Source organism: Protopterus annectens, chromosome 3.part1, assembly GCF_019279795.1.
Source record: "Protopterus annectens isolate FY-2018-M chromosome 3.part1, PAN1.0, whole genome shotgun sequence".
NCBI classification, from domain to species: domain Eukaryota; kingdom Metazoa; phylum Chordata; order Ceratodontiformes; family Protopteridae; genus Protopterus; species Protopterus annectens.
The window spans coordinates 105407918-105431745 of NC_056732.1; the positions used below are offsets into that span (position 1 = coordinate 105407918).

Genomic DNA, 23828 nt, shown 5'->3' on the forward strand with positions numbered 1-23828 from the left:
TGCATGAAATAAAAAGCAGGAGCTTCAGTACTGATTCCCTGGGCACACCGTTTCCTGCTAGCAGAAAATAAACACTTCTCTTTGTACGTCCACAACACTATCTTTGACGATACAGCTCCTTCACACTTTAACTATTTGCTATCAAAAATACTGATGTTTTTAAATTATAGGATGCAGTGAGATCTAGAAACAGCAGAGGTATACAACCTTTTAAAACACAAGTGAAGCCAGGAACAGAACTTGGATATAAGGTAGACTATTTTATTAAGCGCTTTTCATCTAACTTAATAGTTAGACTTCTTCAGACAAACAAAATTCAAACATCCTAAACTTTAAATAGTAAAATTCATTAAAATCATGTGAAAGAAGACGTAAAATTTAAAAAAGAAATGACATTTAAAAGGGCAACAGCTTTGAGTAAGGCAGCATAAATTCCATTCATAAAGAGTGTGCATATAAATTAAGTTTTCATGCAATAAGTACGTGTATTTCCAAATGAACAATCAATATATCACATAAAATTCAAAATACTTCTTAAGCATAATTAAATAAATAATTAATAATTAAATATGTTAAAAAGCTAAAACGTGAAAATAGTATAGGCTTATATTAGAGCTCATGTGTGTAAACTATGTATGCTGAAAAATATATAAACATGTAAATATGTAAAAAACTGTGAATAGCCAAAAATAAGCTAAAGTATGTAATATAAGTAAATATTAAATAAATATTAAAATAATATTAAAATAAATAATTATACATACAAATACAGATTTTATTATTAACATGAAATGGTGTGTAGCTATATAACTATTCAAATTTCACCTAAGCATACTTTTTAATTTTAACAAACACATTAATGAGCATTTATCATTTAAACCTGGGTAGTGATATGCTAACAACCTAATCTGCCAAAACAGTTCCAACCTCTCCAAGTATAAGCTATTGAGTCCACCCCTACTACTGGGTTCAATCTGCTGTATGACCCAAAAGTATGATGTGGAAAAGATTTAACATGTTTGGCTAAAGCATTCTCTTCCTTTTGTTTCTGGATGCTATACAGGTGCTCATAAATCCTGTCTCGTAATCTACGATCAGTTTTCCCTATATAGAAAGATGGACAGAACTGACATTTAGCTAAATAAACAAGTGATCTAGAATTACAATTGAATTTCTTCTTGCTGACCAACCTATTGCCATTGACTATTACGCTTGCACCTATTTCTACAAACCTACAGTAAGGGTAGTTAACACATTGCGTCATCCCAGGATATCTACTTAAAGAGCTTTCACTTTTCTCAAATAAATTCTTAAAATTCAAACCTTTTCTATAGCCTAACTTGGGTTTGTCTCCCACCTTATTTATCGCATTGGCATCATCTTGTAAAAGCCTCTAATTTTTTATTAATAATATCCCTAATTTGCTCAAATTCGACACAAAATGTCATAATAAAAGACGATACAAAATTATTATTAGGGGTATTTAAATCTAAATTAATCTCATCTATTTGGCAAGCTGTGCTCTGCTTAGCAAGTATGGGGGTATATATACCTACACACCTTTTGTTTTTAACCTCCTCAGTCAGATTGTCTACCAAGGCCACAGGATAACCTCTTCTAACAAATATATTTTTCAGGTTAAAACACTCTGAAACAAAATCATTAAACATGGTGACCATGCGTGCAGCACGCACCAGTTGGCCCTTAACTACAGAGCACTTTTGATAGTGTGGATGAGTGCTGGTGTAATGAAGGAAAATATTAGAGTAGGTTGACTTTCTAAAAATACTTGCTTCCCAAGTGCTTTCTGTTCGGTTTTTGATGACAAGTACATCTAAAAATGAAATTTGTTCTTCATGAAAATCATTAGTAAATTCTAAAAAAATAGATGTGCTGTTAAAATATTCAGTCAACTTATCAGCTTCACTTCTGTCACCTTCAAATAACATAAAAATGTCATCCAAATATCTGATGTAAAATTTTATATTGCTACAAATCCGTTTTTCTGACAATAACCGTCTGCTCCCACTGTGACATAACTAGATTTGCATAACTTGACCCACAGGGGGAGCCCATCGCTACTCCCCTACTTTGTAAATAAAAGCTCTTATTTAATGTGATGAAATCATTAGTGAGGATAATATCTAAAAGTTCTTCCACCAAAGAGATCTCAGTTTGTAATGCACCCAAAGTTTTCATTCTCTGGCTAGCCCATTCAACACCTTGATTGTGAGGGATACAGGTGTAAAGATCCTTTACATCTACTGTAAGAAAATTTAAATTTATGTCACAATCACTCCTATTCAATTTCTCTAAAAAGGACCAAGAGTCCTTGGCTATTTTTCCTCCATTACATATTTCTGTAAAATAATATCCACCATTTTAGCACAAGCATAAGTTGATGATTGTCTACCATCAACAATTGGTCTAAATGAAGGATTTGTTAGGCCCTTGTGTAGTTTGGATAAACCAAACATAGTTGGAGTAATAGGTACTAGCATCTGGATTATAATTATAAAATACTGACATCAATTTTACCTTTAATAAATAAATCATTAAGGTAAATTTTTATTCTTTGGTTGGCTATATTATATTCATTTAGGGAGGCTGGTTGATAAACTTCAGAGTCTAGTATAGATCGAATTCTATTATTATAATCAACAATGTCCATAAATACCAAGCCCCCTTCTTTGTCAGGTTTCATAACCCTGACCTGAGCCTCACGTAATACATTCACTGCCTGTCTTTCTTCAAGGGTCATATTATGCTGGAATTTGGTATTTTTATTACAGTAAAGCATTCTTAAATCCAGTTCACAAATTCTTTCAAAATTTTGTAAAACAGCATGCAAAGGTGGATTATAACAGCTAGAAATTCTAAATGCTTCATTGTTCACATTACTTGCCCCTAATAGCACTTGTAGGTTTAATTTCCACACAAATATTTTTAAGTCACAAGTTAATTTTGCAATATCCATTCTGCTCGTGGGAACAAACATTAACCCCTTTGCCAAAACATCAGTCAAGTCCCTGGAAACATAAAAGGAAGAATAATTATAGATAGAAAAGTCACCTTCAGTATTGGCCACAATGATAGGAGTTTCACCAGGTGAAGTTTCAGGTAAGGGTTATGAAACCTGACAAAGGAGGGGGCTTAGTATTTATGGACAATGTTGATTATAATAATAGAATTCAATCTATACTAGACTCTGAAGTTTATCAACTAGCCTCCCTAAATGAACATAATATAGCCAACCAAAGAATAAAAAAATTACCTTAATGATATATTTATTAAAGGTAAATTGATATCAGTATGTACAATTATATCCAGATGCTAGCACCTATTACTCCAACTATGTTTGGTTTACCCAACTACACAAGGGCCTAACAAATCCTTCATTTAGACCAATTGTTGATGGTAGACAATCATCAATTTATGCTTGTGCTAAAATGGTGGATATTATTTTACAGAAATATGTAATGAAGGAGGAAAAAATAGCCAAGGATTCTTGGTCCTTTTTAGAGAAATTGAATAGGATTGATTATGACATGAATTGAAATTTTCTTACAGTAGATGTAAAGGATCTTTACACCTGTATCCCTCATGATCAAGGTGTTGAATGGGCTAGTCAGAGAATGAAAACTGTGGGTGTGTTACAAGCTGAGATCTCTTTGGTGGAAGAACCTTTAGATATTATCCTCACTAACAATTTCATCACATTCAATAAGAGCTTTTATTTACAAAGTAGGGGAGTAGCAATGGGCTCCCCCTGTGGGTCAAGTTATGCAAATCTAGTTATGTCACAGTGGGAGCAGACATATGTATTGTCAGAAAAATGAATTTGTAGCAATATAAAATTTTACATCAGATATTTGGATGACATTTTTATGTTATTTGAAGGTGACAGAAGTGAAGCTGATAAGTTGATTGAATATTTTAACAGCACATCTAATTTTTTAGAATTTACTAATGATTTTCATGAAGAACACATTTCATTTTTAGATGTACTTGTCATCAAAAACCAAACGGAAAACACTTGGGAAGCAAGTATTTTTAGAAAGTCAACCTACTCTAATACTTTCCTTCACTACATCAGGGCTCATCCACACTATCAAATGCACTCTGTAGTTAAGGGCCAACTGGTGCGTGCTGCATGCATGGTCACCACGTTTAATGATTTTGTTTCAGAGTGTTTTAACCTGAAAAATATGTTTGTTAGAAGAGGTTATCGTGTGGCCTTGGTAGACAATCTGATTGAGGAAGTTAAAAACAAAAGGAGTATAGGTATATATACCCCCATACTTGCTAAGCAAAGCACAGCTTGCCAAATAGATGAGATTAATTTAGATTTAAATACCCCTAATAATAATTTTGGATCGTCTTTTATTATGACATTTTGTGTCGAATTTGAGAAGATTAGGGATATTATTAATAAAAATTGGAGGCTTTTACAAGATGATGCCAATGTGATTAGTAAGGTGGGAGACAAACCCAAGTTAGACTATAGAAAAGGTTTGAATTTTAAGAATTTATTTGAGAAAAGTGAAACCTCTTTAAGTAGATATCCTGGGATGATGCAATGTGGTAACTGCCCTTACTGTAGGTTTGTAGAAATAGGTGCAAATGTAATAATCAATGGCACTAGGTTGGTCAGCAAGAAGAAATTCAATTGTAATTCTAGATCAGTTGTTTATTTGGCTAAATGTCAATTCTGTCCATCTTTCTATATAGGGAAAACTGATCGTAGATTATGAGACAGGATTTACGAGCACCTATATAGCATCCAGAAACAAAAGGAAGAGAATGCTTTAGCCAAACATGTTAAATCTTTTCCACATCATACTTTTAAATTTTGGGTCATACAGCAGATTGAACCCAGTAGTAGGGGTGGACTCAATAGCTTATACTTGGAGAGGTTGGAACAGTTTTGGCAGATTAGGTTGTTAACATATCACTACCCAGGTTTAAATGACAAATGCTCATTAATGTGTTTGTTAAAATTAAAAAGTATGCTTAGGTGAAATTTGAATAGTTATATAAACACACACCATTTGATGTTAATAATAAAATATGTATTTGTATGTATAATTATTTATTTTAATATTTATTTAATATTTACTTATATTACATACTTTAGCTTATTTTTGTCTATTCACAGTTTTTTACATATTTACATATGTATATATTTTTCAGCATACGTAGTCTACACACACATGAGCTCTAATATAAGCCTATACTATTTTCACATTTTAGCTTTTTAACATATTTAATTATTAATTATTTGTTATTTAATTATGCTTAAGAAGTATTTTGAATTTTATGTGATATATTGATTGTTCATTTGGAAATACACATATTTTTTGAATGAAAACTTTATCTATATGCACACTCTTTATGAATGGAATTTATGCTGCCTTACTCAAAGCTGTTGCCCTTTTAAATGTCATTTCTTTTTTAAATTTTACGTCTTCCTTCACGTGATTTTAACGAATGTTACTTTTTAAAGTTTAGGATGTTTGAAATTTGTTTGCCTGAAGAAGTCTAACTATTATGTTAGACGAAAAGCGCTTAATAAAATAGTCTACTTTACATCTGAGTTCTGTTCCTGGCTTCACTTGTGTTTTAAGAGGTATACAACCCTTTTGCACTATGTATGGACCACTGCAGTATGAAATGAAACAATTGTTAAATTACCACTCTAGTTACAGTCAGCGTCATCTATTCCTTTTTGGGGTCTGGTGTAAACTCTTGCATCCACAAGTTAAATTAATAAAATATACACTTTCAAGTTGTCTGAGTAAAAGGTGCACTCAGGAGCTGTTTGCACATCAATAATAAACTGAAGACTGACCAACCCCCCAGCATCACACGACTCACACCTACTTAAATATAAAAGCAGCAATTGACCTACGCACTCTAATCTTATGCATAATTTATTATTGAACTAATCCTATACACTGTACGCACACCTGCACTTTTACTAGAGCCTTGCATTCCCTTTATTCAAACTGTAAATTTATTAGTATATGTATCACTTGATAACTATAACACATTATATCTAATTATGTAAGACGTGAACATACATGATAGCAATTTCATATATTTAAAACTTTTATTAACTGTGTACAGTAATGGTATGTGAGTGGTTTCTTGATGATATGGCTATTATCTTCAACAGTTGCTGTCACTACTTGTTTTATTATAGTTGTTGACATGGTTATTTGCACTCAGATAAACAGAATTGCTGATTGAAGCTTGAAGTAGCCATTATTGTGAAAGTGAAATACTAGAAATGGCTTCAGAAATAAAACTTCTGAAAACTTCAAGTGCCTGTATGAGACAAGATTTGTTTCCAATATCGCCTAATGAAAAAGTAATTCTAGCAATTTCTGAAGATGTCTTCTATATCTGGGTATGCCACTTCCTTGGATTATAAAGGAGTTGGGAGAACTAGAATGACCAAAATACTGTAAATTGCATTGGGAAACGTGTGACCAATGCTGAATTTAGCAGAATCTTGACTTATTATTAACTCTTTCCTCTTCTTTTAGAAAGATGTTCCTTTAGATACATTCTGACAGGGTTGTTAAAGAAAGAAAATGTTTTAGTTGTTTGGCTTGCAACAGTTTAAGTGCTGATTGCCTGCGGTCAGGAACACTGGAAATGACTGGATTACTGAATTTCCTATCCATATGGTGCTGACAGTCTTAACTGACTGTACAAGATTTCTGTATTCAAGCTATGACAAATAATCTGTCTGTTCTGAATACTTTCCATTTCTTTAGAATGCCCATAACTGTCTGAACCAACCTTTCAACTTATCTGAGTTCAGGTCTCAACTCAAAGTGATATAAGTGAACTCCCACCGCTCTGCAAAATCTTGAAACTCTTGATTAATAACGTATGGTCCATTGCCAGATACAACTAACAGTTGCAACTTGTTTTGCTACCCTATTCCTTTTATAAGGTTGCCACCTTTTCAAATGTCCAAAGTGTGACACTTTTTGTACAAACATCAGATTTTGGAAGGCAAAACATATCCACAGCCAGTACAAAGGGCAGAACTTCACTTTTTTGCCTAACTGAACACTTATTCTTGTAGCATTTTAGTTGCTTATTCTGTTTCTTATAACATTTAGGTGTTTCAGAAACAGAATAACTGTTTTATGCAACTATTACATTAAATATAGGAAATGTGTTTGTCCTAATATCTCAGGACATTTGACATTTTTTCAAATTATATGCAGGACACAACTGCCCATAGAGGGACTGTCCCTCGCAAAGTGGGACAGGTGGTAACCCTAGACTTTTAAATATAGACTTTAAGAAAGTAATCACTAACTAACTAACTAGTAATATCTTTCAACTGTACCTCTTTCTGTACTAAAATAAGTCTCCTCCCAGTTTTAGCCATGACAGTCACAGAAATATCATGTGGCACAAGATCTTCCCTTTGCTTCTGTTTTTTAAATATGCCACAGTCTCACAATTTTGTATCTGCTATGCCATATTTGGCCTACACGTGACATCACATGACCCTGTATTGCATTTTGTCATGCCTACATAACGTTCATGCAGTTTTGCCAGTAAACTGTCACATACCAGCATATGATTGCTTATCTCCTTTGAATATCACAGCTCATCTCTACATGGGAGATGTGGTGTTATGTGTGGATGAGGTGACTTCATGCCATCCTGTCATAAGCCGCAAAGCAACTGTAACCCTAAATCATTTCTAGTGTAAGCTTTCAGCTCTTGAACCTTTTTTTTTGTGGTCACTGATAACCAAGACACAACGTATAACACTTTCAAATCTTTCTATGAAAGATACTCTTTGTATTCATTTAAATATGTCCATAGAGTATCTGCAACGTGTCCGACATTCCATGGCTGTAATCCACGTGACAGTCATACTTCCATGGTGACAACAAAATCCTTTGCAGACATTCTGGTGATTTGTACAAAGACTTTCTGACAATATTTTGGAATTTTTTTTGTCAGAGTCTACAGTGATACTCTTGCCATAAATATAATCATCCAAATCCAAAAAGTAAGACAGCTACTGGGGTTTGGCTTTATTGGCCTGAATGTATCTACAGAAACTTAAAAAGTAAAAGTAATAATTCATGGACATTCAGAAGCCATGTAGCTGCTAAAGCACTTGATGTCCTTAAGGGGTCATTTGCATATATCCCATGGGCCTCTATTACAAGACGTTTAAAGTATCTACATTGAAAACTCTAGCTTGGCTAGGTTCTTGTAGTTTTTATAAATACAATCATGGAATGTACGTGATGTATAGCCTATAGCTCACATCTATTCTCATTTTATGCATACATTGTATAAGGCATCTGTCAGTACCAGAGATGCATAGCTAATGGTTCCCCTTTATAATCTCGAAATACTGAAATCTCGAATTTCAATATCTTGAAACTATAAAGGCAAATGACTCACAATCCCAAAACCCAAAAGCACGAAACACACAATCACGAACATACATATACCATACATCACACAACACACACACCATTCTGCCCACACCACACAAACTACACAACCCTACACTACATGTAAGCAGGGGGGCAAGCCCCATGCATCCCCCACTTATATATACCAATTCCGAGATCACACAAACAGAAAAAAAAAAAAACTCACACCCAGACATTCTACAGACCTGTGCATACACACACACACATACACACACACACACACACACACACACACACACACACACACACACACACACACACACACACACACACACACTAACACATCCAACAATCACACTCATATTTCCACCTCCCTACCCTAACCCACACGTACAACTTACAAAAACACTCACATATGCTCACTCACCTTAAATTCTGGACACCATCCCAGCCAAACACTTCAGGCAACATAGCGTAAATGCATAAGCACAGATTCAAGATATTTGGATTCGTGCTTATGCACTTTTGCTATTTTGAAGTTTCGCCTTTATGGTCTTGGGGTACTGAAATTCGAGATTTCAGTATTTTGAGATTATAAAGCGGAACCATAGCTAATACATCTGCTATCTATAACAGAACTTCCTGTAGCTGTTGTTGACTTGCATAAACTTGTAAGGGTGTGGGTACTGTCACATAAAAGTATCTTAAAGAGTTGGTGCTGCAATTACTAGATGCTTCAACATGTATCTGTAAAGTTATTTACTGATGAAATTGAAATTGCTGGAGTTGCTGGATGCAGCTTTTGCTTAGTGAAATCAAAGTCTGACTAATGCACTGAAGTTTGCAGACTATTAACCTTTCGAGCACTATATATTAATTTTTGCACAGTTACTAATAAAATAACTTGTCTATATAACAGACAACAGATATGATAATGTCACAGTTTACAGGTGTTAATGTCTCAGATTAAACTTTTAAAACAGCATGGAAATTCTTCCCCAGTGTACCAGATCTAACAAAAATCAGATCTAACATCATACACTTTCAATGTCCCTTATATAATGTTTTTTATGAAAGCGGTCTTTTGATGTTGATGTGATGCAGTCTGTTGGGTACTTTAAAGTCAGTACTTTGGTATTCACCTGATGTCATACAGTCTATTGATAAGCTACATTTCAAGGTGAATTCTGTGACAATCTTAAACTTTTAGGGAGTCATTTTTGTTCCTGTCTACGATACACCCTTCACCTGTTTTTTTATCTGTAATTCCTTGAAGCTTGTGCCAAGTACCGGACATTCTGCAATACATTCAGTTAGAGGCCATTTTTTTTCCTGCTTCTCAGCTAAGAGCAGTTTAACCCTTTAATGTATACATGCTAACAAACAGAAATGCACATGCATCTAAGTGGCTATATTTTCCTACCTATATTCTAGCAAACAGAAGTGTACATGCACTGTTATATTTTACTACATATATATTCTAATAAACATAAGTGTATGTGCACTGTTATATTTTACTACATATATACTCTAATAAACAGAAGTGTATGTGCACTGTTATATTTTACTACATATATATTCTAATAAACAGAAGTATATATGCACTGTTATAAATGTCTAAATATATATCTAACACTATCTTTTCTTAATCATCTAACATCATGTTGCATCATACCCTAGCAGGTTTCTTAATGACACTGTGATGCCTTACAAGTGACTTAGAAATCTAAGAAGATATAGTACCATTACTAAGAACCACATCATGCATGATTTTTCAGTAGGTTTTTCATATTCACAATAGTTCTAACCTAGTCAGCATCTGGTTGAAGATAATTTTTAACATCTGTCATAAAAAAAATCACCCGTGGCATAGAGGGATGAAACCCTGACTATGGACCAGCAACCTAAGTTTGACTAGTAGCTTATGCACTTGACAGCATAGGCAAGGGTTAATAGGTGTGCCCATTCTGGGAAGAGAGTAAATGGGCCTTGGCCTAGTTATTTCCATTGCTCCACTACATGACCTAGCTTCAGTCAGTGGACAGAGGTGAGTCAGGTGTGGGGTCAGACTGCAGGTTGGTTTGTGTTTGATCATCCATGCTAGTGATGCTTATTAGTGCCCTTATTAGATGCACGTGGATAAGTATTCATACATAAAACATATGGGTGTAGTTGGTCCTTACAGTGACACAGGTGATCTCATCCCCACCAGATGTAAGGTTCGGTTAATAAAATAAATAACATTCCCATTCCTGGGATGCCAGTGAGAGCACTAACTCCTCAGTGGCTGCATGTAGAACCCCAATCTCAAATATGATGACAACCTATGTTTCCACTTTGCAACACTTAAGGAGTTAAGCTATCCCAAAGGTAATCCATTTGTTACGTTCATATGTTTTTTGGCCTTGTCCTCATTCACAGCTGTTACCAGAGTGTTGACCTACTCTATTGGTTCTTTCTGCTTGACTGTCTGTCCCACTAACTGCATATACATTAGCTCTTGTTCTACATTAGCTTTAAGCACAACAGGTATTCTTTTAAGAGCATGACTCACAGGAAATGCCTCAGGCACTACCTTTATATGCTACCTAGGTTGCAGACATCCTAAGCTGTCAAACAGATCAGCACTCTTTTTCACAACACCATCCATATCCTGCACAATACTCATTTTACTTTGTAATGTATGCTCCTGCACTTGTAACAAAGTTTTAACAACAAAAAAATATACTTAATTGACTTTGTTGGGATGGTGGGCTGCTTGCCAAGAAAATCAAAATTTCCAAGACTTTTCACTGCATTTATTTATTTATTTCATGTTTGTCTATCAGGGTAGTCTGACTGGGCAGTTGCCCTTTTTCAGTGGAGGCCTGGGGGGGGGGCCCAACAGTTACAAAGATGAGACAATGAACAAAATGAGAAGGAGGCATATACAGAGAAATATTTCATTGAAGTTGTCAGACACACAGTATAAATATGTTAGCACAGAATATACAATTGTTGGAAATTCAGTGATACACAAGTTATACAACAGAAAAAAACATTCACAGTATGTACAATGTAAATAGGAATATATTTTTACAAAAAGTACATATTTACAGGATTTATTGCTTTAGATTCATCACTGTATTACCCTTAGCGTCATAATGTCTAATAAATTTCCTCAGTAAATATTTTGTGGTTTCTTGCAGAGTCTCACAGACCTGTTTCTCATAACAGCTAATTGGTCACCTCTGTGACTATTATGTGTACCCTCTTGCATATTTTCACAGACCTATTTCATAGCCAGCCTTTGCAGCTTCATTATCAATAAAATGCATAGTATGACTGCGTACTGTAGAAAATTGCTTGAATTTTATCTACCATGCCCAGTAAAACATAAGCATCTCTGTCAGATATATTTTTGTTTTATCTCAAGTCACAGTTTAACTATCTAGACTAACAAACTGTACTCTTTAATAGGTTCAGACAGTCATCAAAAAAGATTATCAAATTCACCTGAGTAATACAGTGAGTATGCTAGTTTCCCATGGTCAAAAGGTCATTATTGCAAACTTGTGGCATACACTTTTTATTATATTATTGAAGGATATTATTAAGATTACAGCCAGACAGTAATCAAAACAATTAGCCAATTCAACTGAGTAGTATCACAAGTATGCTATTTTCCCATGGTCAAAAGATCATTACTGCAAACTCATAGCGTACATTTAAGGTTAATCATGCAGTCATCTGTATTGATTATGAAGATAGCTAAGAAAGTAGCATCTGATATGTAAAACAGTGTATAAAGTATTATTTTTAGGTACACAGCCCAGCCATACCTGCTCCAGCATCTTAATTTTATACCCTGAATATGACAGCAACATGAATACAGATTTCTGCAACTTACTATTTATACAGAATATTTTATAAGTACATTCTGTCATTATAATACACTTTGTTACTAGCATGTAGCTTAAATAAAACTTGCCTTTAATCATCAGCTTTTAGTCCAAAAGTCACTTTTGCCCTCATTCATTGCTTGGCATGAATGCACACATTCACTCTGGCTATCACAAAAATACACTGAGACTACACACAGCATGCCTTTTATTCATATAATCTACTTCAGAAGAAGCCTAAAACCTACCCTTGACTGTTCCTTTTCCTCTTAAACACTGATTATTCATTTCCCTGTAAAACATTAATATCTTGCTGTTGCCTCTGCTTCCATTTTTGCACACTCTGACAAAATGGTTATTAGCTCCACAGGACTTAGAGCTTTTTAACAGCCTTGTACAGTGTGCCATGTTATACCTATATCTACAACATTTGTAGAAACAGTGGGTTCTGACTGCTTGTTTACAAGGCACTATCTTGATTGCCATAATTCCTCTGTCATACTTTGTCACTGCATGTTCAACAGTTCACTTGCTCTGCATGCATACATAAGTGGTTTTATCACATGTTCAATCATCTTTTTTCTGTAATGTGCCTCTTAGATGATCTTTGCTTACTTAACGGACAATTCTGTCTGTTTTAAGTGACTTGGTCAGGTCACCACCAAATTCACAGTCATGTGCTCTGTGTTATGTTCACTGACATACGTGTCCACTGTCTCCTGAATGCTTTGATTTCTAATAAAAAGCAAATGTCTCATACATCCTAGGTTATTCTCTGTCTCACGGTCCACCTGGAATGTTTTTCTTAAAACTAGAATTGTGTCTCTTTCTTCCCCTTGGAAAGTAAATATGTTAAATACCTTGCTTGCTTCCTCATCTGTAACATGAAGGAACATAGCAAGTTTATTTTTTCAGGTTTTTCCCAATTCTAGTCATGCTGAGATATAGCTCAACCTAATGAACCCAGAATGCTCAGTTTTCATAAATGTTTTTCATCAGATTTAGAGATATTGGTCATTAAAGAGTCATATCTTGAGCCAAACACTGAAGAAACAATGCAAAATATATTTGTGCTTCACTGGTGCACAAAAGCATAAGAAAATAGATGGAAGGAGATTTGTGTCTAAATGAGAGTAATGCCAGAATTACTTAGCATATAGTTTGCTTAATTTCACTTCACTCCTGTATTTTACAGCTCATCTTGTAAAGATTCCAGGAAGAAATTATATGATATCAGAATTATGCAGCAAGCCCAAAAGTCAGAGCAAATAAAAAACGTATAATGTTAGATAAAGTGTCTCCTTTTCTGATACCCCAAAAGGTCTACAAGTAAGGTTGATACAGTAGACAGCTTCAACATTAAGTAAGAGGCACACTCATAAGCAATCTATACTTCAAGAGATTACTGAGGACTGGCTCAATATCCCGAGTCACATGACTCATACCCAGTTATGCTATTTTCTTAAAAGTATACTGCACTAATTACATGCTTCAAATGTTTACTGAGGATTGGCTCACTGTCCTGGGCCACATGACTCATGCCCAATTATGTTATTTCCTTAAAAGTATACTGCACCAATCGCATATGCTGCATATGACATGAAAAAGAAGTTTGCAATATGTCTTGAGGAATAAGCCCTACAAATTTAAGTATTACTGGCTTTACAATTTCTTTACAATAATTCAGTTGTGTTTCCATTAATTGAAGAGAAACAAAAATGAAAAGAAATATTCTAAAATACACTTGCAGTTTCAAATGGCTAATGTATTAATCTTTTTCCAACTTGCAAAAGTGTTATCTCAGCAGTCTATTTTGACATTCCTTTTGGCATGCTTCAGTTGTATATATCCCTCGAGATTCTCTTACACTGGATTTACTTATATTTTGAGCTCTTACATTTCGTTAGCCAATCATTAGAACCCACGTATTTACATTTCAGTGTATTCTGTGTTTAGTACTAATACTGAAGATGGTTGAAGTATATCAAAAAGTTACTTTGTGTTCCACACTCAGTGACACATGCTGCATGAAAGAGGTCAGAGTATAACAAGGATGAGATGGATTAGACAGCTAAATGTAAGAGCACTCTGAAGACCACCATCATGGCACTCGGTGTGGTAGGAGTGTTACGGAAGTGTTGCATAGGCTACCTATGACTTTATCTCAGGGAAATGTTGAAGTATGCCTGAGATTAACTTGTATATGAAAAATAAACAACATCAAAGTCAGCAGAGTTCATCAATGTAGATGGTTACAGCCTAGGTGTAAACTGAGGATGGACTGTTTATGGGACAAATGTATTATGTTGGTATGCTGCAGTTCAACACTAAAGCTGTTTATAGGTCAGATATGTGACACTGGCATCAAGTATGACCAGGTACATCAAAATGGCATGCGATAATTCAATACTTGAAATTTTGTATGGAACCAGTGCATTATAACAGCATGTTGCATGTAAGTAAGGTGGACTATGATAGCGTTGAATATGGGTTAACTGTATCACGAAGCATACAAGTATGCAACAACTCAACACTGATGATGTGTGCAGGTCAGATATATTATTATATATATTACAATGATATGCAATAATTCATTATCTATAGTATGTGTGGATCCAGTGCATTACACAATTGAGCAATGAAACAGTGTAAAGGTCAAGTGCATTGCAATGTGTACAGCTCTGTAATAGGTGTACACATTATAATGGCCTTCAGAAACTAAAAGAAAGAATCATTGTGTGGGGCACGTGCATAATGATGGCAACTGATAATTTACTACGGAGACTGAATGTGGTTAATTAGTTTCAGGATACAAGCAAGAATTCAACATTATGACTGCAAGGTTTAGGTATATGACAACAGCACGCACCACATCAGCTCTAATTCTGTGAGTGGTATATCTTAACAGACTGCAGCAGTTAACCACTGAGACTTTGCATGTGGTTGGTGCACTGTTATAGTTAAAAGTTTCAAATAATGAGACTGTGCATGGGTCAGGTACAGTAAAAATACAGTCCAAGTTCAGTAATGAAAATAATTATGAGCCAAAGCCATTAAAGAAGGATTCAAAGTTCAACAGTGAAGTTTAGCATGGGTAAAGCATATCAACAGAATGCTTTTCAGTTAAATGATGAGGCTGTTTATGGGGTATGTGCATCACAAGAATGTTCTGGTATTATGTACTAAGACTACAGCTATAGAATAGACACATTGTAAAAGTATTCTGGAATGTAATACAGAAGTTAAGTATTAAACAGCAGCACCTACAATGTGCTTGGAAGTATCACATGAGCACCGAATATTAAGTCCGTTTAGTCAAAGATGTGCACTGACGTTTCACAGAGATGTGCTGTGTATCACAAGCATCTTTGCATCCCAAGCCTAGTTTACGGCTAGGTGTACTATAAGGCACAATCTGTACTAACTGCACTATGGTACTATTCCAGATGTAATATTCTACAATCAACAATTTAATACTTATCTGGCTAAAACAACTTCACTTCTTTGATATTTCATAAAGAGGTGTGCAAAACTTAAGGAAGAATGGTGGATGCTTCAGAACCTTTTCCTAGAAATCTAAATAACAAGCACCTATTTCAACAGTGAAACAGCTGCATAACCACAACTCTAGTTAGACAGGCTTACTGCAGTGATGTCAACACCTGGTTTATGGTACTAGGGAACAATAAAAGCAAGCAAGATACAGAGATAAGCAAAAAGTAGCTTTCAAAAGCCATTTATAGTTCACCTACTGTAAGCCATCATCTGCAAAGCCTCACTATATGTTACTCAATTACATTCTTTTCACAAAATAAACCTTTATTTTACAGAGATTCACACAAAATCTGCTTTAGTTGTTGTTGTTGTTGTTGTGTCTTTCGGCTTATCCCGGTTAGGGGTCACCACAGCGGAACTCCGGTCTGCTAATGTTTGGTAGTGGATTTTTTACGTGCCGAGTTACCAGCCCTGACACACAACCTTCAACGAAGGCACGCCCATTCACTCATGCCTCCACACAGAAGACGCTCTAGCTGAGAATCGAACGGGACAACGTCTTGCTGTGAGGCGACAACGCTACCACAGCACCACACAATCTGCTTTAGTGCTACATATAAACATATCTCTATAGGCCTAAAGTTGTACTATATTTTAAGCAACAATATCTGGCCATACAGTGTACACATAAAATGTAATAAACAAATGCTGGGTTTTAAAAACATCTGAACTTATTCTAATAGACAGACATACAACATTTGTTTCCAGTGATCCAGAAAGCATTATACTTTTATTCTGTACAGTTAGGTTAGATTTTATGACTTGCTTGTATAAAAGCAATTTGTTACATGACAGTGATTTAAATATTAAAAGGCTGCAATAATTAAATGGGCTATGCGTGTGGTATATCTTGTTATCTTTTTTTGTTAGTGAGGACATCAATTATAAAACTGTATACGGCTTATTTTTAACATAGGAAAAAAATTCCTTGCCAGATACACAAAGCCTCCACTACAAACAAAATACTGTCACTGGATACCTATGTTTTAAAGGTGGGTGGAGGGGGGGGGTATTTTGTTACTTGGGCAACTCTGAAGCCAAGCCATGCAACAGCATATGCAAGCCAGTCTATAGCAAGCACTATTGATTGATTTATGCCTAATAAATCAGCTAAAAATTAGTTTACTAAAGAAGCAAACTAGCTCCGTTTGCTTCTACAGTGGCCAGCAGGAAATGCTGTGTTGTATAGACACATACTGACAACAGAGTGCAAAAGAAGCAGTCAGGACAGAGGGGAGGTGTGTGGGTCAGCTACTGCTTGGGTTACGCTGACTTACCCCTGTCTTGTCCATTCTGTAGCTTCTGTTCTTTCTCGTCATCTCCACTGTCATCTTCTGCAGAAAGCAAGTACGGCTGTTTAGTCATAGCAGTCCTTAATTCACTGATTACCCAGGCCAGCATAATTTACTATTAGTATCAGGAACAGCAGCATGTTTGACAGTCAGAAAAAGCACACTGCAGCTAGAGACAAGGCCTGTCTGCTGCAGAATGGCCTAACAAAGAATACAGACACAGAGGCAGACATGACAAAAGGAACTGCAGAGATACACCATACTTGGTGTTCAGTATAACTCAAACGTTTCAAGACAAATGATTTCAAGTCAAATTAACCATGCTGTATTCCATTCACAGAATTTAGTTAGGTATTTAATACTTGTTGAAAGAGGCTCCTTCATTTAAGACATGTTCTGTTTCCTTAAGCGAATATATCATAAACCTGAAATAACAAAGCAAGTGATGTAGGGTGGGGTAACGTAAATATCTTTGGCAATAAGAAAATATATTTTTTTTGATAAATACAAGACTAGATGCTAGGCAGAATGTAAACAAAAATAAAGTAGAAGACAATATTGATGTTTGCCAATAACTGCCAAAGTACAAAGCTGTCTAAAACAAAGATCAGCTAAAAATGACACCAGATTTATTTTTAGCAGAGCTCTATAATTTGACTGGAAAAATGCACGAGCATCTAAAGCGATCATTTTGAACAGCAATTTCAGCTGCAAAAGAATAGATACAGTTGTTAGCATTACTTTGGTTTGAAAATCAATGAGAGATTACCAATGCTATGATTTACTCTAGGATTACACTGAAGTACAGACCTTTAAATCTTCCAGCAATTGCTAGCTTGACTGAGCCAGCAGGGAGCTCCTGTATGCTGTATTTACAGACTTTGAATGACACATACAGACAAATGATGCACTCAGCATACGTTCTGATATCCCAAGGGCAATTTTACTATTAATCCTTTACACTTGTTTGGTTCTAGGGCACAAGAGAGTGGAATTTTTAGAGGATGTCACTTAAGATATGAGATTTGCTTTGCTGGTGGATCTAACCATATGAAGTTGTGTCACTTTCTCTCTACCCTTCTATCACCTATTCTAAGCATCTCTGAACTTATCCATACATCTAAACTTTGCTACTCCTTCTTGCAAGGCATTCAAGGCCTACATTATTCTTACCATAAACTAACATTTCTTGAGGCTACTGTTCAATGTTTAACCCTCAGCTTTCTGTAATATTTCCTAATAACTGGTAATACATTTTTCTACCCCTTCAGCTTGCTTCTTGTAGATCATCCCCCTTGTTTTGCACCTTCTCATAAAAATGGATTTTGGAAGCAGATATATTCTTAAACACAATAGCTCTTTTCCATCTACATAATAGCAGGAAGACATTTTCATTTTTATAGCTGACATTGTTAGCAATGACATTCTTCTTCAGCTGCGTTTTGCTTCTGCCCTCTCGTACTGTGCAATGCTATCCATTTCCAGTCAGTGTCTACAACTCCTAGATATTTGTCTCCATCTGTGTAATAGAGATATGGATAGTTATTAGGAAGGACAGCTGCCTGACTGAATTCTGATGTCTGGTCAAGAACATCAGAAATTATGGTAAGTACACCATTTTGGGTCAGCTTAAACTGAGCCTTTGTCCTCCAGTACAAAAACACCTCTCTGCAAACTCTCTAGAGGGAGGGGGATAGAGACAATATATTAAATAATGATCATGGATTGAAACGTCCATGTCAGATAAATATTTAAGAACCACTATAGAAAATGGGAATATTATGTATTCGCATTCATAACAATATATCAGCAAGCAGATATGATACCCCATCTAAAGTTATGTACATAAAAAGAACTCCTAAAAGCAGGAGATTATGGTGTTATAGACAGCAGATTATGGCCTCAGTGAAACCACCAATAAGCATGTGCCCAACTCTAACCTTGGTTCTGCTGGAGGTATTTAACTGACATTTACTCATGGTTAGTTACACTGTTAACACCAGTCACTGGAACAGTTTATGGGAAGTTCTTTCAGTTAGCATGGCCTCTAACTCCCTTTGCTGACATCATACTATTTGTATGCTAAAAGTAAAAGTCCACCTTACACTTGGACTGGATATATGATACATACATACATACACACACACACATATATATATATATATATATATATATATATATATATATATATATATAGGTATATAGGTTCATACTAGGCTATCTGCCCTAGGGCATTTATAAGCCTAGCCAGAGTGTGTTTGGCTTTCGCCACCCATTTTAAATTAATTTTGCTATGCCCTTTTTCGAGGTTAGTATACTGTGCCTCTAAATATATTTATTTTATCTATCATCTGTTTATTGGAAAAGTTCAACTGGGACATAACCCATTTTCAGCGGAAGCCCGGGGAGAAAACCTAGACAAAAAAAACACATAAATACATACAAAGTTAAACATCACAGAATGTCCAAATGTTCCCACTCAAATTGTGATTACATATAATTCTACACCATATGAAGTAGAAAAAATACATGGGGAAGATGCAGAGTGTTAATTGCATTTACTATTTAGGACTATACACTCAAGTGTGTCAGCCTTTTCTGTGTTTATTTACTGTTTTATTGCATTGTTTAGCCTGTTTTAACAAACAAAAATACTGTCTTGTTTGCTCGTTTCCCACCTTTGCTAGCCAGTCCAGATCCCAGGCTTTGCTTGTCTCAGGACTTTATTTTCTGTGTTCAGAGCTATCCAGACCTTGCTGTAGTAGAGGGAAGTCCTACTGCTTACCAGTGGGAGTGGTGAGCATTGTACTGCCTATCTAAAACTACAGGAGTGGTTTCCAGCTCTGAAATTGTAATTTTATTAGCCTTTTGGGGGCTGATTTGTATCCCTTTCAACTTTCTGGCTTAAAAACGTGTGTGTTTGCACATTTTTCGCATTGTGCAGCACTGCGAGGCTACAGTTAAACTATTCCAGGTGCTAGAAAGTCTGCTTTCAAATTTTCCCTTAGAATTAGCTGGTTTCTCAGTAGTAGCACTAAAATCTGAACCCCTGTGACTAGCACTTGCTCTAGAACCTGCTGGAAAGCACTAGGAAGCCTGAAACTGATACAAGCACTCATCTCTCCTTGTCAATAAGGAGAAATTAATCGTAGGCACTAAACAGCCTATAATTGCAAAGTACGTTGCAAAAGTAAGGGAAAACAGCTCTTATACTTTACAAAAAAAGCACGTAAACAGGCATGTCCAAGGGTCAGCTTCCGGTGATTTCGCCTTTCCACCTGGTGAATCTGGGCATTCTGGGGCAATGCGGCAACTGCCTCATGTACACAGACAACCCTCTCCTCCTATCACCCAACACTACAACCTACGAGAGATGCACTTACATAGCCAAACTGGAAGCAAACCTCTCTCTGGCCAAGGTTGTGCTAGACAGTCAAGGGGAGAAGGTTAACACCTGCACTACACCTCAAACAACTCATAGCCCTTTAAAACCCACACCATCAACACCCACACATAGCAACACTAAACCCACATATGCGGAGGCCCTTAACATTAACCTGCCCAAGCAACAAGGACCTCCTAAGCTGAAACGCAAACAAACACCAGTCACAACCAAAGTGACACATAGCTCACAACACCAGTGTGCCACCCAACAACAGCCCCTAAGGCAAGACAATGTACCTAACACTTTAGTCATAGGTGACTCTATGGCACACTGATGTCCCACTCACCAGGCTGAACAAGGAGAAAATTACAGTCAGCTGCCTGTCGGGTGCCAGGATCCACCACATAACGCATGCACTCGTCACTCCACAACAAGTACAAATACGACTCTGTCATTGTCCATGCTGGAGTGAATGACTTGAGACGTACTTCCCTGGACTACATGAAAAGAGACATGGAAGAGCTCTTGGATCATGTGGCCCAGGCAGGTATGACCCTAGCCCTGAGTAGCATCCTGTCTTTGCCTAGAATGATACCACAGTATAAGGACAAAATGATTGACTTCAACAATTGGCTAAGCTTCTGGTGTCATTCAAAGGGGATCCAGTATCTGTCTGCCTGGGAAGACATGACTGACAAACCACAATGCTTTTCCAGGGATGGTCTGTACCTGTCACCACTGGGATTCAGGTTACTGGCTAACGCTCTTGCAACCCCTATAGTGCCTTTTTTAGGCAAGGTTCAAAGGACAAAATCACCACCGTAACAGATACAAGCATGCAAAATCTGAATGTAAAGCTACTCAATGCTAGAAGTCTAAACCTCAAAATGCACTCTCTCAAGGCACTCCTAAAAATGGAGAACATTGATATCTGTGCAGTAACTGAGACTTGGTTCAAGGCTCCAGAGAGCACCCCTGCAATACCAGGCTACAACTCTTACCACACTTTTCGGCCACAAAACCAAGACCGAAACACTAAAGGTGGAGAAGTGTCCATATTCACCAAGGATATTCATACCTCCAGGCTAGTTGCCCAACACAATGCATCTGAAATTCTCCAGGTGCAACTAACACTAGGTAAGACTGCAAACCAAATTGTAGCTTGCTACAGATCCCCCACCATGCCCCAAGATTCACACTACACCTTTCTAAACATACTGGAAAATATTAAGATACATCCAAACACCCTAATACTGGGTGATTTCAACTACCCTGCCATTAACTGGGAAAACTACTCAGGTACCAACTCCTTTTCACAACGGTTCTTGAAATTCATAAATTCCAACGCCCTGGATCAACTAATCCATTGTCCCACCAGGGGCTCCAATACCCTAGACCTGGTCATTACCAACATGGGAGATACATGCTCCACACCAGTGGTCACCCCCCCATTGGTCAGGTCTGACCATAAGCAAATCACCCTTGACATCCACATCCCACCTCCACCTCCCAGTAAGAAAACCTCCTTAAAAAACTTCTCCAAAGCCAACGTCATGCTACTGAAGTCAGAAGTGACAAACTTCATGACACCCATGCAGACGGGATCTGAAAGTTCGACTGCAGAATCTTACACAAAGGCACTGTACAAGCACATCCACTCGTGCATGAATCATTCCATCCCAATTAGAACCAAGATGCTCTCCTCCAAAAAATGGAAGCCAATCTGGTGGTCCCCTGCTATAAACAAACTATACAAGAGAAGGAAGACACTGTTGCAGAAAAGAGGAAAATCCCAGGATGCAAAAACCTCCCTCACCAGCCCCAGTAAGAAGCTGAGATCCCTCATAAAAATCCTCAAAAGCTAGTTACGAAAATAAAATTGCCAAAGATTCCAAAGACAACCACAAGGCATTCTATAGTTATGTCAAAAATCTAAATGGCAATGCTCAGATCTGTTCTGAGCTTCAACAGAATGGCATTAAATATACTGATCCCAAGGATATTGCCAATATCCTGGCAGATCGATTTAGTGCCAACTTCACCCCCCTCTCACCCCCTAAAGGACCCATCTCAATACCAAAAGATTGCCAAATTCCGGTAATCACGGCCACAAAGGTAGAAACTGCACTCTCCAAAGCTAAGAATACAGCATCCATGGGACCAGATGACATCCCAGGCTGTGTACTACATGAACTACAAAATGAACTGGCACGTCACCTAAGTGTCATGTTTAATCATAGCCTCACCTCAGGCTTCGTGCCCACTGAGTGGCGCACAGCTACAGTTATCCCACTCCACAAGGGGGGATCCACCTGGGATCCCGGGAACTACTGTCCCATCAGTCTGATGAGCCTGATCTGCAAGGGCATGGAACGCATTATCATGGAACTTATAAACAAAGACATTGGCAACCTTCAAACACTGGACCCCACCCAGTTTGGGTTTGTGAAGGGCTGATCTTGTCTCCTGAACCTGATTGACTTCTTCGAATCAGTCTCCAGAGCTGTGGACAAGGGTAAGGCGGTCCACACAGCTTATCTGGACCTTGCCAAGGCCTTCAACACCACCCCCCACTCTTGAATCAGAGATAAATTTATTAAGCTGGGCATAAATCCCTACGTCACTCGATAGGTTGCCAACTGGCTTACTGACAGAACCCAGACTGTAAAAGTAGATGACTCCAAATCCAGCTCCTGGGACCACTCTTGTTTGGCATCTACTTCTCTGACGTACAGGCCAACACTAAGGGACTCTGGCTAACAAAGTTCGCAGATGACTGCAAACTGGGAGCCATTACTGAATCCCCAAATGATGTGGATATTCTCCAAAAGGGCCTTACAGAAACAGATGCCTGGTGCCAGAGCCATGGACTCAAGCTTAATGCCAAGAAAAATATAGTTATCCCCTTTGGTAAAAAACATGTACCCATGAATTATCACATAGGTGGCAGTACACTAAACATCGAAGGTGTGATGACAGACTTAGGGACACAGGTGGACAGTGGTCTCACTTTCCATAACCACATCGCCACAACAAGTCAGGAAATCCTTCTATGTGGCACACCTCATCACTAAGGGCTTTTCATCCAGAAAAAAGGAGGTCATTGTCCCACTGTACTCTTCCCTCATTAGACCCATTATAGAGTATAGTGCCCCATTTAGTATGTACCTCACAAGACATCTGCAACAGCTGGAAAGGCCACAGAAATACCTCACTAAAAGAATCACAGGCCTAAAGCAGATGCCATATGCTGACCGTCTAAAAAAACTCCAGCTATACTCTGTGG

At 37.0% G+C, this 23828-nt stretch overlaps 1 protein-coding gene across 15 annotated transcripts in view; it reads right to left on the minus strand.

The window, feature by feature from the left end:
• Positions 1–23828, minus strand: part of DTNA (dystrobrevin alpha) — a 1617970-nt gene that overhangs the window by 97578 nt on the left and 1496564 nt on the right. For 8 of the 15 annotated variants that reach the window (XM_044066623.1, XM_044066631.1, XM_044066622.1 and 5 more), the window contains one exon: positions 17143–17199. The exons of the other annotated variants lie outside the window; for them this stretch is intronic. In XM_044066623.1, coding sequence (XP_043922558.1) covers positions 17143–17199 — 57 coding nt within the window. The remainder of the gene's footprint in view (positions 1–17142; positions 17200–23828) is intronic. 15 annotated transcript variants of the gene reach the window in all.